At 34.9% G+C, this 14,895-nt stretch overlaps 1 protein-coding gene across 5 annotated transcripts in view; it reads right to left on the bottom strand.

Annotated features, from left to right (window-relative positions):
- The window catches only part of ERICH2 (glutamate rich 2), a 109,403-nt gene that overhangs the window by 69,626 nt on the left and 24,882 nt on the right, over positions 1 to 14,895 (bottom strand). For all 5 annotated transcript variants that reach the window (XM_007494348.3, XM_007494350.3, XM_007494349.3 and 2 more), the window contains exon 3: positions 9,979 to 10,012. In XM_007494348.3, the coding sequence (XP_007494410.1) occupies positions 9,979 to 10,012 (34 nt within the window). The remainder of the gene's footprint in view (positions 1 to 9,978; positions 10,013 to 14,895) is intronic.

Here is a 14,895-nt window from a genome sequence, read left to right as displayed (position 1 = left end):
AACAGAATAAAACTAACAGCATCCTAGAAAATAGCATGATGTAACAAAGAGATATTCTAGAAATAAGATATCCTAGGCAATCATATAAGAAAATTACTCAAAAATATTGATAACACTTAAAACATAGAGATAAATTTAAAGTAAGGGCCTAAAATAAAATCTATTGTGTTTTTAACAGTATTTTTAAAATAAGGAGTTGTGTTAAAGGTGATGTAGATGGGTGACTGGGATTTTACTCAACCCAGTGTAGAGGGATAATTTTTCTCAGGTTCAGAGAGCTAAATGGCTTCTCTCTGTCCTAAGACTCCACTTGAACGATAACAGGGTTTGATTATAAATTGTTGATTGGGATAGGGTAAGGTATGTGGGCTGAGGATTTCCCTAATACTGATTGAATCCACCTTTGTCCCACCATCTGCCTTTGCATAAAGTCCTTTTGGTCCTCAGCAAAGCTGAGGTTACATTATCTTCCTCTCTGCCTCAATTCTCCCATTCTAATCTGAACTAATTTAGGCTAAATCCACATAGAATATAGTTTCTAGATAAAGTGGCAGATTATAATGGAGTCAGATGTTAGATGTGACCTAGTCCACCTTGATGAGGCCAAAGCGCCTCCCCCACCCCCCATCAAACTGAGCAGTTCAGGTCACTGTCCATTTGAAATTTCTGCTTGAGACTTCTCCAGATGTAGTATCAGTTTACAGGATCAAAACAATGTTCAGAAACTGGCAGTTTTCTCTCAGAAACAGGATGGAGGTCAGTAGGAGGAAAGAACTGGATTTTGGAGATGTTTTCCTCTCCAGAGTCCCAAACAAACTCCTTGATGGCAGTTACTTCCCTCAGAATTCTTACCCACCCCAAGGATTCTGAGGCTTCTCCTGCACTTCCTGGTGTTCTTCATTCCATCAACTTTGTCTCTTCACTCTGGTTCATTATTTCCTTCCCAAATTCCCTTTAACAGTTGCCACTATGATTTTGAATAAGGCAACAATAAAAAAAATGACACCCTCAAGAAAGACAGAAGACAGACAGGGAAACTAAGTTATGCTTCAAAGCATCAGAAATAATGAAATAATAAGTAAGGAGGGAGAGCCAAGATGGCAGAGGAGCAGCACAGAAGGAACTACTCTGAGAATCCTCTCTAATCAATCGTGAAATTGCACCTCAGAATGAATACTAAAGTCACAGAAGCAACGAGGGGACAGAGTGAAGTAATTCTCCTACAGAAAACAACCTGAAATGTAGGCAGAGAGGGAGGGGATGAGAGGGGAACCAGCAGTAAAACTGCACACAGAGAAGTGCAAGCCTCCAACCTGCAAGTCCAAGTTTTGAGCCTGGGCACAGGCTAACTTTGAAACCCTGGGATCCTGCCTAAGCCATCAGTAGAGCACCCCACAGCTACCCCCTTGAAGTCCTAAACCATGGCACAAGCTGTAGTAAGGTGCAAGTCTTTTGTGGTGAAGCCCCTAGCCCCAGGGCAAAATGGCTCACAATGTTGTGAGCCCTGCAAACCATCAGTAGTCTAGAGGTGATGGAATTGGCAGCAGGGGGTGGCTGCCAGAGCTATCAATCCACAGGCTGACATATCATCTTGGAAGAATGGAAAGTTGCCAAAAAAAAAAAAGAACCAAAGCTGAGGGTAGCAGCAAGGAAAAACTAAAGTTTAAAAGAGTGCCCTCTCTACCCTATAAACAGAGCACACCTTTAAGATAAAAATTAAAGTAAAAAAAAAGGCTGGAAAAATGAGTAAACAGCAAAAGAAATACCTAACCAGAAAAATTTTTATAGGGACAAAGAAGAGCAAGGCAACAAGATTCAAGAGAAGCTTAAAAAGGTAAATAAGAAAGAGAAAATTTAAGGGACTCGATAATGTGGAATAGTTTATATTCCTACATGGAAAGATGATGTTTGTGACTCTTAAAAATTTTATCATTATAATAGTAGTTAGAAGGATAAACAGATAGAGGATATGGGAGAAAGCTGATTAGGATGACATGAAAAAAGAATCAAGGAGTAAAAAAAGAACATTGCATTGAGAGAAAAGGGAAGAGTGATGTAAAATGGAGTAAATTATATCCTATAAAGAGGCATGAGGGGAAACTATTACAGTGGAAAAGAGGATGAGGGTAGTGATGGGCAATACTTAACTCTTATGCTCATTGGAATTGGCTCAGAGAGGGAATAACAAACAGACTCATTGAGGTATATAATCCTATCTTATCCTATAGAGAAGTAGAAGGTGAATAAGAAAGTTATGGTGGGGAGAGGAGTAATATAAGGGATGGGGAAATGGGGAGAGGGTAATTAAAAGCAAAACACGTGTGTGGAGGTAGAAGGTAAAAGGAGAAAGTGCAGGATTAAAAAGAGAGAACAAGATGGAAAAGAATATACACATGATAATCATAGTGAATGTAAATGCTATGAACTCACCCATAAAATGGAAGTGATAGCACCAGAATCTTATGATATTAAATAAAAAGGTTTTGTATAAACAAAACCAATGTAACTAAGATTAGACCAGAAACAATAAACTGGGGGGGGGGATTTATAACAAATTTCTCTGATAAAGGTCTCATTTCTGAAATTTATAGAGAACTAAGTCAAATTTATAAGAACTATGATAGACTTAGCTACTCTCAGAAATACATTGAGTGAGGATGTCATGAGAAACTCATGACATAATGCTATCCACCTCCAGAGAAAGAACTGTTAGATTCAGAACATAGCTCAAAGGATATGATTTTTCACTTTATTTGGGTTTGTTTGAGGGTTTTTGTTGTATATGATTATTCTTTTATAAAAATTATCAATTTGGAAATATGTTTTACATGATAATACAGGTATAACCCAAACTGAATTGCTTGCCAATTTTGGGAACAGAGAGGGATAGAATTTGGATCATATGATTTTGGAAAACTTATTTGAAAATTTGTTGTTATGTGTAATTGGTAAAAATAAAATATCTTTATAATAAGAAGATCAATAACAAATTTATACACATTGAATATCATAGCAAATAAATGTATAAAAGGAAAACTAATTGAAATGCAAAACCCCCTAAATAATAAAGCAATAATTGTTGGATATTTTTGTGTTCTTTTCCTGACTTTGATAAATCTAACAGACAAACAAGAATATTATGAATTAGAACATAACATTGGAAAAATTAACAGATATTGATGGAAATTGATTAACTTAACATCTTAGAAAATATGCTTATTTTTAAAAAATCACATGGCACCTGTACAAAAATTGATCATGTGCCAGATCATTAAGAATTCTCAAATAAACGTGAAAAGGCAAAAACCTTTAACATTTTTTACAATTCAAAAGATAATAAAAATTATAACCAAGAAAGGAAATATAAATAAAAGATGTAGACTTAAGTGAAGAATAAATATCTTAATGATTAAAAGAGCAAAGAAAATAAATAATTAAAAATTACATTACAGAGACTATGAGATTACATATTTTCTAAAATTGAAATTATCTATATCATTGATCATGTGTCTGCTTATTCTTTTATGTTTACAGAAAAATCAATGTAAATGGAATAAGAAGAAAATATAGTGAATGGGAAAAGCCTTTTTATTAAACATAAATCATAGTGTCTTTTATTTCAAGCTAAAAGACCTCAGAAGTCACCTAATTTTAAAACTAGTAACCTTGTCTTTCAGAGCAGGAAACGGAGGCCTCCAAGATCATATAGATAGTAAGCAACAAACCTGGAATTCCATCTCTGAGTTCAAATTCAACATCTTTGATATAAGTTTAACATCCCAAACCCAAAACCAAAAATATAAAATCTAGAACATTAAGAGCCATTCTCCAATAGATGAATGGTTAACAAAAATGTGCACTTACCAAAAGATATGTGAGATATCAAATACTATCTCCCCAAAATGCTCACAATCAGTAATATCACTGATAATCAGAGAAATACAAATTAAAACATTGACAAAGATGGCAAAAGTTGGAAAAATTCATTGTTAGAAAGGTAAATAGTAAGACAGACATGTTAATTTCTTGATGGTAAAGATGAAGAATGACCAAACCATTCTAAAAAACAATATGGAATTTATCTTGTTTTCAGTAACCTCTTTAGTTTGTAAAGCCATTTAGTAAAGCCATTGGATTTAATGGCTTTGCAAACTAAAGAGGTTGCTGAAAGCAAGATAAAAACCCATTTGCACAAGGAAAATCGTTGTAATAGCAAAAGTTAGACACAAACTATGTCAGCTAAAGAAATAAGTATTTATTAAGTGCCAGGCACTGTGGTAGGCCCCAGAGAACCAAATACAAAAATAAAACAGTTCTGTTATCAAACACCTAATCTTAAAAGAGAAGTCAACATGTGCATATATGAGTAGATGTAAAATAAATAAAAGAGAATTTGAAGGGGCAACTAGCAACTGGGGAGATGAGTAATTGAGGACAATATTAAATGGCAACAAAACTCGGGTCAAATAAAATGGACAACATTGGTACCAAATTGTTAAGCATTCAAATACACATTCTTTCTCTTGACAAATTCAACTATAAAAGTGTAAAATGCTCAATGAATGAATTCTACTATTGGGATTTAATTGATGTGTTGATTAGGCTTGTCAAACTGCTTTTTCCTATTTTTGTTCTTTGTGACAAAAGATGGCTCAAAGGGTTAATAAGTTGATATAGAGTTCAGTACGTGTCAGGCATTGTGCTAAGCCTTAGCAGCTAAGGGCTTTGCAATTATTATCTCATTTGATCTTTTCCACAACCCTGGGAAGTAGGTGCTATTATCTCTATTTTACAGATGAGGAACTGGAGGTAAACAGAGTTGAGGGACTTAACCAAGGAAACAAAGTTAGTTAAGTACCTAAGGCTTCATAAAGATGAGTCTTCCTGATGCCAAACCCAGTGCTCTGTGCTACTTAGCTGCAGCAACTGTGTACATTTAGTGTACTGACAGTTAAATTCAATTTTAAAGAGAGTTTAAAAACTCTGATTCTTAGCACTCTCTGCCTTCTTCTTTGTGTCTGCCACAATAGAAGAAGAAGTAGTCCATCCAGGATCAGTGGGTAATTTTATATTTTTTATGGTTTCACGGGTTTCCCTGGCCAAAAAACTTATCACTTAGTGGTCAGTTATTAATACTTTACTAGAAAATTTTCCACAATGGTAAAACTTGCCAGAACTTATACTGTGCTGCCAGAACCTTGAAGAATCCAGTTCATTTGCATACAAGCTAAGACTTCTATGGAACTTATCTTAATATTCTTATCTTAATATTCAGAAAATTTGTTTTCTCATGGTTATAGAAACTAAAGTCTGAACTAGAAACAATCTATCACAATGTTTAGAATATTTAACTGGTTCAAAGTGGAATGTTAATTTTTGGAGGAAAGTTCCAATCCTAGTAAACCTTCAGAAATCTTGCATTCAGACTAATAGCTTTTAAGACTAGTTAAGGATGCAGAATTAGTTCTCTTTTGCTCCCCCCACCCCCCAAACTGGAAGCAGAGCAGTCTTTTTACAAGCAGAAATAACAAAATAGAATAGAACCTATAAGTGGTGATGACCCAAAGATTATACCTGATGGAATGTGATAGGTCAATTTGTCATTTACAAAGAAAAAAGCACTCTAGCCACCAAAAACTAAATGAAGGCTAGTCTTTTGGTACAAAATCCAAGAGGGATGGGAGAAGCAACAGACATAGAAAAGAGAAGAAAAAAATAAAAGTACAGACAAGGGAGAAGAGATTATCATAGAACAAGCACCAAATTAAGCTCTCATATTAAGTGAATGGAACACTAGACCATTTGAGTGGTAGGAGTTTGTATTGAAACAACTTGCTGACCACATTATTATGAGTCCCTAAATATTGTTTTGGAATAAAACTGCTTATTCAATTTATTTTTTAAATCCTTATCATTAGAATCCATATGAAGTATCAGTTTTAAGGCAGAATGGTGGTAAGGGCTAGGCACCAGGGTTAAGAGACTTGCCCAGGGTCACACAGGAAGTGTTTGAGGTCAAATTTGAACCCAGGTTCTTCCGATTCCAGGCCTGGGTTTCTAATCACCCATCTGTCCTCACTCCACTTATTCAATTTAGCAGACAAGATCTGTCCCAAGTTTTATTCAGCAGTTGACCAGTTGGAGAAAGCCACTTTATAAAGTAATTCTCTCTCCTTTTAATGGATGATGCATTTGCAAAGAGGAAGAAAAAGCTTAATGTGCTTTTAAAAAAAGTTCCGAATACTACCTAGGTTCACATATTTCCCCAATTTCTGAATTTAAACACCTTGTCATATAAAATGAGGAAGGGTGTATTTTTAAAGGTCACCTATGGAAATATTCCTCAAACTGTCTCTTTTCCATGAGCTACTTTACTATACAGATGCACTAGACTCAGAGTAATACTATTTGCAGGAAAGAGTCAATTAGGACCCTATAGTGAGCCAGAAGTCTTGCTTACTCTTTCTGTCTCATCTTGCTGAGCTGTCCATCTACCTGAAGCAGCCTATGCCAGCTTGAAGCAATCTTGTGGTCAGCCATTGCTACCAAAATCCCAAAACATCCTGCTTCTGGGTTCTACCTGTTCCTACAACATTTATTCTTACCCCCTTAACCCCTCCCCCAACCACCCCTTTGTGGTCTACAAGTTTAAATTATCTTTGCCCCCTTGGCTCTGTGTGCTCTACTTCATCTGGAATATGGATGTGCCCAACATGCACAGCTAGTTTTCTTTCCCAGCCCTTTTTAAAATGATTTGTTTGTTAAATTAAAATACCCATTTAACACCTTCCCTTTCCCCACCCCCATTAAGCTATCATTTGACAAAATGATATATGTATATGCTAAACTGTCTTATTTTTATTTCAGTTCTTCCTCTTTTAATAAATCTTTGTTGCTACTTTAACTGGGACTGCTCTATATTTTAATGGATGAGTTATTCAGTTGACAAAAATTACCTTAAACAAATAGATGACCTCTTCCTAGGCATTAGGATATACAATTTATGGGGAAAAGGAGAGAGAAAATATACAATTCATAGGAAAAGGGATAGAGAATGTACTAAGGCAATAGAAAAAGTACAATTCTAAAGAGGTCTTCTGAAACCAAGCTGGTTTCTACATTATCAAATGATGGCTGTTAATAGAGAAAGGAGAATGGAATAAATTCAGCAGAACAGCTCTTTTGAAATGTTTTATTATTACATGTACTGACACACAAATAGACTTTCTAGTGCTTTTTATTTCAACTTATAAAAAATCAGCTACATTTAAAATGCAAATATGATAACTTTATTTTAATGTACTTTCTCATCTTCCAGATTAAGGTAAGGCATTTTCAAGTAGTCAAGAGTCTATGAAGTTTTATCTACCACCTTTCAAACAATGGCAGATCCTAGTTTTAGAGTAAAAAAATTATGATTTTTTTTTCTACATCAAAATATTGCATTTCTGTGTTCAAGACTTTGGGCCCGTTTTTTTTTTTTACTTTCAAGTTAAGAGATTTATCAGATTAGATTACCCTTTTGTAAGACAGACCTCTTTGGTAGTCTGGTGAAATTTCATCTCAAAATGTTTGAAAGTACATAAACTAAAATACATGGATAACAAAGTAAATAATTATGCTGAAATAATTATTAATTTTTTAAAAAATTAGTTGTCTAGTTCTAAATTTGCTGACTCAATTTTTAAAAATAGCATTTCATGGCTTGGAGATAGAAAAGACCTTAAGGATCCCAATAGTCTAGCCACATTTTGTTTTAATTTTTTATTATAAAGATATTTTATTTTACCAATTACATGTTATGACAAATTTCCACATATATTTTCCAAAGTTATATGATCCAAATTGTCTCCTTCCTTCCCTTCCCTCCTCCTCCTGGCAAGCAATTTGATCTGGATTATACATATATTACCATACAAAACACATTTCCATATTAAACATTTTTGGAAAAGAACAATCATATAAAACAAAAAACTCCAAATAAACTAAAGTGAAAAATTGTATCCTTTGATTGGTATTCCAAATCCAACAGTTCTTTCTCTGGAGGTGGATAGCATTCTTTATCATAAGTCCCTTAGAATTGTTGCTGGCTCAATTTTAATAGTTATACAATAACTATATAACAATCGAACTGCTAGTTTTAGTCTGGAAAAATGAAAAAATTTAATAAGCATGAGCAAAGTTTTCTCTGAAAGAATATAAGACCATAAATCCTTATCAATCCTGTGAAGACATGTTCTGGGTTTTTTCTTTCAACTTGCACTTGCAAGTTGAGTCCCAAGAGGGTAGTTGCTACCTTTGATTCTAGGGGTACCCTGTGGGGCTGTATTTCTACCATTAAAGTTCCTAAGTCCTTACCAGTGTGCTTCCCATTAACCATCAGTCAATAGAACAATTAGTTTTTAGCTTTTACTAAGATGGCATAGTCCAAAGTGTATATATAAAACATTCTCCATCCCACTCTATAAACCTGGAGTACACTCTTCCAAAAATACACATAGTATCCATGGGAAGAGTAGGCTCAAACTTGGATGACAATGGCAAGGAGGAATGCATGTACGATACACATGTAGCAAAGGCAACCACTAGTACTATGGCCACATTTCTTTATTGCAAAATCCTTATATTGGATTCCCAGGGTCTACAGTTGATTGTCAGCAATTGTGCTTCTTGAATCTATTTTCATTGTTGAGCAACTGTCCCTCTGTGTTCTGTAATCAGGAGGGGGGATCAGGGGGGGGGGAGAGAGAGAGAGAGAGAGAGAGAATGTATACTTGGCTCACTGATGGATACAGTATTTCACATATTAGTCCAGTAGCTCTCATGAGATGGATGATAGGGGATAGAGAAGAGAAAATCCCTTGTGGTCCTTTGATATAGGCTCAGGAATCTCTTCCATCTCTTCCCCAACTGCCTTGCACTTCCAAACTCTGAAACTCAGTCATTTAAAAGCTAAACTGCTTGGACAGCCAGTCAACAGAGCTATTTTTTTTTTCTTGACCTAATCAGAGAGACATTCATATCTCATAAAGGAGTTAGGTCACAGATGTGCAGCCCTTGTTTATACGTTAAAATTTCATTCCTTCTGCTGCCATTACTAAAATATCAAAAGTTTTTGGTTCAAAAAATGAGAGAAAGTCTGAAACATTTTAAAGAATATAGAGTCATAAATTATGAAATTTTAAAGATTATGAAAAATAGGGTTTAAAATCATAAGAAAAGGTAGTGTTCACTTAGTAGATAAAATAGAACTTATTTAATACTTCAAGAAGTTGTAATTATGTCAGGGGTACTTCCTATCCTGATACCCCATATAGCCTTCCTATAAATTATGTGAGCTATGAGAGCTGCTGCTAACAACAACAATAACAAAAACAACAACAAAAATCACTCTGTGGTAAACCCAGGCTGATCCTTGGGCTATTATAACAACATAGTCTTGTCTATCACTGGGTTCCTACATGAAGTTTTTCCATCTTGGTATCAACCAGATATTGTATTCTTCTAAGACAACTGTTCTCAACCTCTCAATTTGTAGCAATGAGAATACATAAAGCATTGCAAGTATTTACATTCTGAATCATAACTGTAGCAAAATGACAGTTTTGAAGTAGCCACCAAAATAAGTTTTTGGTTTGGGGTCACTGCAACATGAGGAACTGTATTGTGGGGTCACTGCTCTAATAGAACATATTAAATTTCTCCAAGACAATATCCATTCACCTTTCTCTTTGTATCTCTAGCACCTAGCATGAACATTTTATAAATGCTAAATGAAGGAACTAAATAAATGCTGGCATAGTTTCTGAGAACTTAGGGTCACCATCAGTCAGTAAGAGACATCAGAGTGGGACTTCAGTTGAAGAAAATGAATGGATTGAAAATATAACTATAGAACTTTAAACATTAAATCATTCAAATGTTCCTAAATAATTCGATGTTTTGCATTCAAGACAACTACGAACTTATTCAAAATACCTTCAGGGCCAATTACTTCTAGCATTCTTGGAGCCTGAAAAAAATTACAAAAAGACCTCATTAATAAATCACCATTTGGTTGCTAACCATAATGTTAGTGCACACAATTCAATTATGCAAAATATACTTAATGAGAACCAGTAAATGTATGTCAAAGAAACATAAAACTTTCCAAATGCTATAAAATGCCTAGCTTTACTTGCAAAAAAATTAACAATGCTTCCCCTAAGCAACAATGGAAATGCAAACTGACTTGGCTGGTAACAAGCACTTATACAGCAAATACTCATAGCAAAATGGACTATGGGCTCTTTCATACAGAATCTATATTAAATATTTATCATCTTAGCATTTAACAAGAGAAAAATGTTACATTTTTAAAAGATATAAAATTATATTAAACATTTAAGTGTTGGAAAAATCTCAAACTAAGTCCTCAGGTAAATTTACAAGTACTAGTCAAATCAGTTATATGTATTCTGTACTACATAATGGAATGGATAGACATTTATACTATAAAATAGCTGAAAATGACTAGAAAGAATTCTTTTTTACAATAGATAGAAGATCACAAAATACTTGAAATGAGGACATTAAATTTTATAAATATAGCATCTCATATAAGTAATATCCAATATTATTACTGTAATTTAAATAACTAGAACAGATGGAAAAATCAGAATAAACAATATTGTTCTGCTTTAGCATTTCATCAGCATTTTTACAATTCTCAGTGTGGAAATTCTCTTAACTGATGTACTATAGCAACTCATTTCTCCTTTTACTTTTTATACACTAGGGAGTTCAATATGAGAACATTTGAATTAAAAAAAATTATTATCTTGCAATTCTTTAACATTATGCCAGTTATCAAACTGTTACAAATGCAGAGATTGGTACAAATATGCACTGACACCAAGGCATCTCCTATAAGTTATTTGTTTTTTCTAAATCATGATTATAAGTTTGTTTTGTCATCACTTGAATAGCAAGGCTCATTAAGGATTGGGATTAGCTAAATAACTGAAACTTTACTACTGACAGATCTTTTAATATTTTTTAGAAATTAAGATAAATTACAGGCCTATTTCTTATCACCCTGGATAAGGTATAGAACAGGAAGAACTAGAAATTCTTCTCCTGTTCCAGTGTGGCACGACTTACAAAACATTAACAAATAAACCTCTTTCGATAATAGCTGACCTGTATAGTTTTGTGTCCCTTTCTGTTATGTGCATAAAGATACTGTTTTTGCCTTATAGAATTTCATATCACCAAGTGATATCCTTCCTCACACTGAGGAAAGTAAGTGAATCAATACTGCTTGATAAATAAAGATTATGTATACTGTAAAAAATAGACTCGAATACAGGACTACAATCCCCACAAGCCTTTGCTCCATTTCCCCAAAATGCTTTGTAATCACACGGAATTCTGAGGAAGGATTTAAGCTGGTGCAAAGGTCTCTCGCTCTCTTTTTGGACTTCTGTTTTGGAGCAGATGTGGCTCTTTCCATAAGGTAGGTGAGGTCTTGTCTAGGCCTCTGGCCTAGGCACATTTTCCTTATCCTGTATTTTCTTTAATCCTTAATCCTTAATAAACCTCTGAAAAATATAATACTCCTTGCAGAGAGAAACTAATTTCTACCTGCCTCAGTCTCCCATATTCCTAAATTTTAACTGTTACCATACACATGTTTATATGTAACTATATTAATAAGATTTTGTTGGGATCTTTAGTATCCTGGAAGTTTATTCCCGTGTCCTACATAATCAGTTAGTATTTTACATGCAGAGGTTTACAAAGCATTTTACAGAAACTAATTTGATTTTTACAACAACCTTGTGAAGTAGCTGCTATTACTATCACCATTTTACAGATGAAGAAACTGAGACCTAGAGAGGGTAAATAACTTACTCAGAATCATACAGTTAGCAAGTATGTAAGTCAAGATTTGAACTCAGGGCTTCCTGACTTTCAAGTCCCACATTCTATTCACTGTACCACTCAGCTGCCTGTAGACAAACTAGGGAAGTGATAGAACAACCTTTTTTATGCAATTTCAGGTTTTCCTCATGCGTTTTATTTAGGGATATCTAGTAGAGTCGACTGAGACAACAAACCAACCAAAAACCCTTATTCAACACCTACCATGCTCCAGACTCTGTGTCAAATGCTGGGCATACAAGTATGTAACTGTTTTTGCCTTTCCAAACATCCTCTTCCTTGGGAAGCAAGATAGGTCAATGTGTACATGTCTAAGGACAAATATCATATAAATAATAGAGAAACAAGACTGTCTGGGTAAGGCTCTAGCAGCAGGAGCACAGAGAAAGACTTCAGGTAGAAGGGGGCTCCTTCAGGAAGCTAGGGATCCTAGGACAAGAAGGTGAAGACCCACATTCCAGGGAGGGAAGAAAGGTGAGGGAGGCAGATCAAGTTTCCCTTTCCTTCCACTGCTTGTCTCTAGACTTCAGGGTCCCAGACAACTGATATGAGGGGTTAAAAGAAGCTGATTCATCATGTGGCTAGTCTTGCAGGTTTATCACACGTAGCCTGGCGGTCAGTCATTTATATTCCTCTAACTCTTCAGCTTGTGGACTCTGATATGAGGGGCTTCTGGAGGGGACAGGAATAGATATAGCTATGTATTTAGTATGTGTATCTACATACAGGTACATATATATGCACATGAATATATATACTGTAGTAGTTTAAAACTTCATGAATACTTTTGGAATATTCTCCCTCTCTCTTTCTTTGTATATATGCAGATATACAGCTATCCCTTCCACATCTCTACTTTTCCCATCACAGTTTTGATATATTGTGAGTCGGCATAAGAAATTAAATGGGAAACTTTGGGAAGTTTTGTGGATGCCATAGAGGACATGTGAAGGTTGGTAGATGACACAGAAAAAGTTTAGAAACCCAGAATTGTATACTTAACCCAAATTTTGCAATAAGGTACTATAAACACTTTATAAAATAAAAAGAAAAAATTCATACTTCTGTTACAAAGGGAGAGTCAAAAAATTTCACATGGATTTTCCAGATCATGAAGGTGCTATGTCCCTAACTTCTGTGATATGGGAAAGGGAAGGGAACACTATACATATGTATAGTATGTCCATGTATCAATAAAATTTTAACCAGTAAATAGATGTTTCATTCTATATATATATACATACACACATACATATGCATATTATATTGTTGTTCAGTTATTTCAGTCATGTCCAACTCTTCCTGACCCCATTTGGGGTATTCTTGGGAAAGATATTGTTGTGATTTGCCATTTCCTTCTCCAGATCATTTCACAGATGAGGAACTGGGGCAAAGAGGGTTAAGTGACTTGCCCAGGATCACAGAACTTGTGTATCTGAGGCCATATTTGAACTGAGAGAGATGAGGCTTTCTGACTCTAGTTCACTATCCACTGTGCCAACCCAGAAGCCCATATACATATATGCATATCAATTTATATATATATATATACATATATATATACACATATATATCTCCATAATCCAATCACCTCTATTTTTATTTGAAATTTCCTAAACAACATACTGTTATAGTTGTTATGGTATTTCGTTCTGGGCTGGGTCTATAAGAGAGGTACTAGTGAAGGATTCCCATGCAATTTAAAGCCTTAGAAATTAAATTGGGACATAGTAGGAGGTCATGTGTCTAGTCCATGGTCACCCAGCTACTTACTACCTGTCAAAGGCAGGACTTGAATCTATATCTTCTTCATTTCAGTAACCATTCTTTATCCACAATGTCATGTTGCCTCTCCTTTTAACTATAGTCCTTGGTATTCACAAGTGGTCACCCCATTTGAGTACTGACAAAGCCCAACTCTATGGGGCTTCTGAGATCAGATCAGATTGGTTATGTGCAGGGTGGAACACCTATAGATCATTATGATGTGATCACATACTTATACACATACGTATATACATATATCTAATATTTGTATTACCTAAACAGGTCTATGTTTACTGCTGATGGAGTCACTCAACTGGGCTATAGTTTTACTCTCTAATACAAGCTAATAAGAAGACAAGAAGGGGAATCTAAAGCCCTAAATAGAATTACTAGGGTGAAATGGGGTGTCTCCTTTCTTATCAGAGAGTTCCAGAGCCTCCTTATCTCACACACATACAGTTTGTTGGCCACAGGAATATGTCAACCCCAAAAGAATGGCTATACTCAGAATTAAGGACAAGCGTTTTTATAGTTTATTTGAGGTCTAGTTTTCCACACATTTATTTCATTTTCTCAAGAATGGGAAAGTATTTACAGTTTTTAAGTCTACAGAGTTAGACTGAAAGCAGTTTCAAAAAAATGCTAGCCAAAAAGGTCACCCAGTACAGTACCATAAATCTGTTCTTGGTTCTGTGTTATTTACCATTTTTATCAATGATGTGGATAAGAGGGCTATGTCCACAGGTTTGATGGAACTAGCTCCTTAAATTTTCAATATGAACATCGGCTTAGTATATTGTTTTGTTGACTGTCTAGGTTTAAGAAAGTGTTAATAATGCAAATTCAACTTAAAAGGGTCTATGCATACTCCCCCAGCCCCAGAGAGCCCTGTTATAGGTTGTATTGTTCTATAATGTTGTACACAACTCTGTATTGCTCTATATACATTACTTGAGCTCAGTTGGAGTGCAGGAATAACTGGAATTTATATAGCACTTTAAGATTTGCAAAGTACTTTTAAATCCATTATCTCATATGAACCTTACAACACCCTAAGGGTGTCCTACACCCCAACCCAATTAAAATAACTAACAAGATGTTCTATGCCCTGATGCCTCCCACACAATAATATGTCTTTGAGTTACAGAATGAAGGTTGTAAAATAAATGTGGAAAATTTCTAGACACCTCTATTGAAGAAGTC

The sequence above is a fragment of the Monodelphis domestica genome, chromosome 4, assembly GCF_027887165.1.
Source record: "Monodelphis domestica isolate mMonDom1 chromosome 4, mMonDom1.pri, whole genome shotgun sequence".
Lineage (NCBI taxonomy): Eukaryota > Metazoa > Chordata > Mammalia > Didelphimorphia > Didelphidae > Monodelphis > Monodelphis domestica.
The sequence above is the reverse complement of the archived record's forward strand: the minus strand, read 5'-3'. Positions and strand labels throughout refer to the sequence as shown.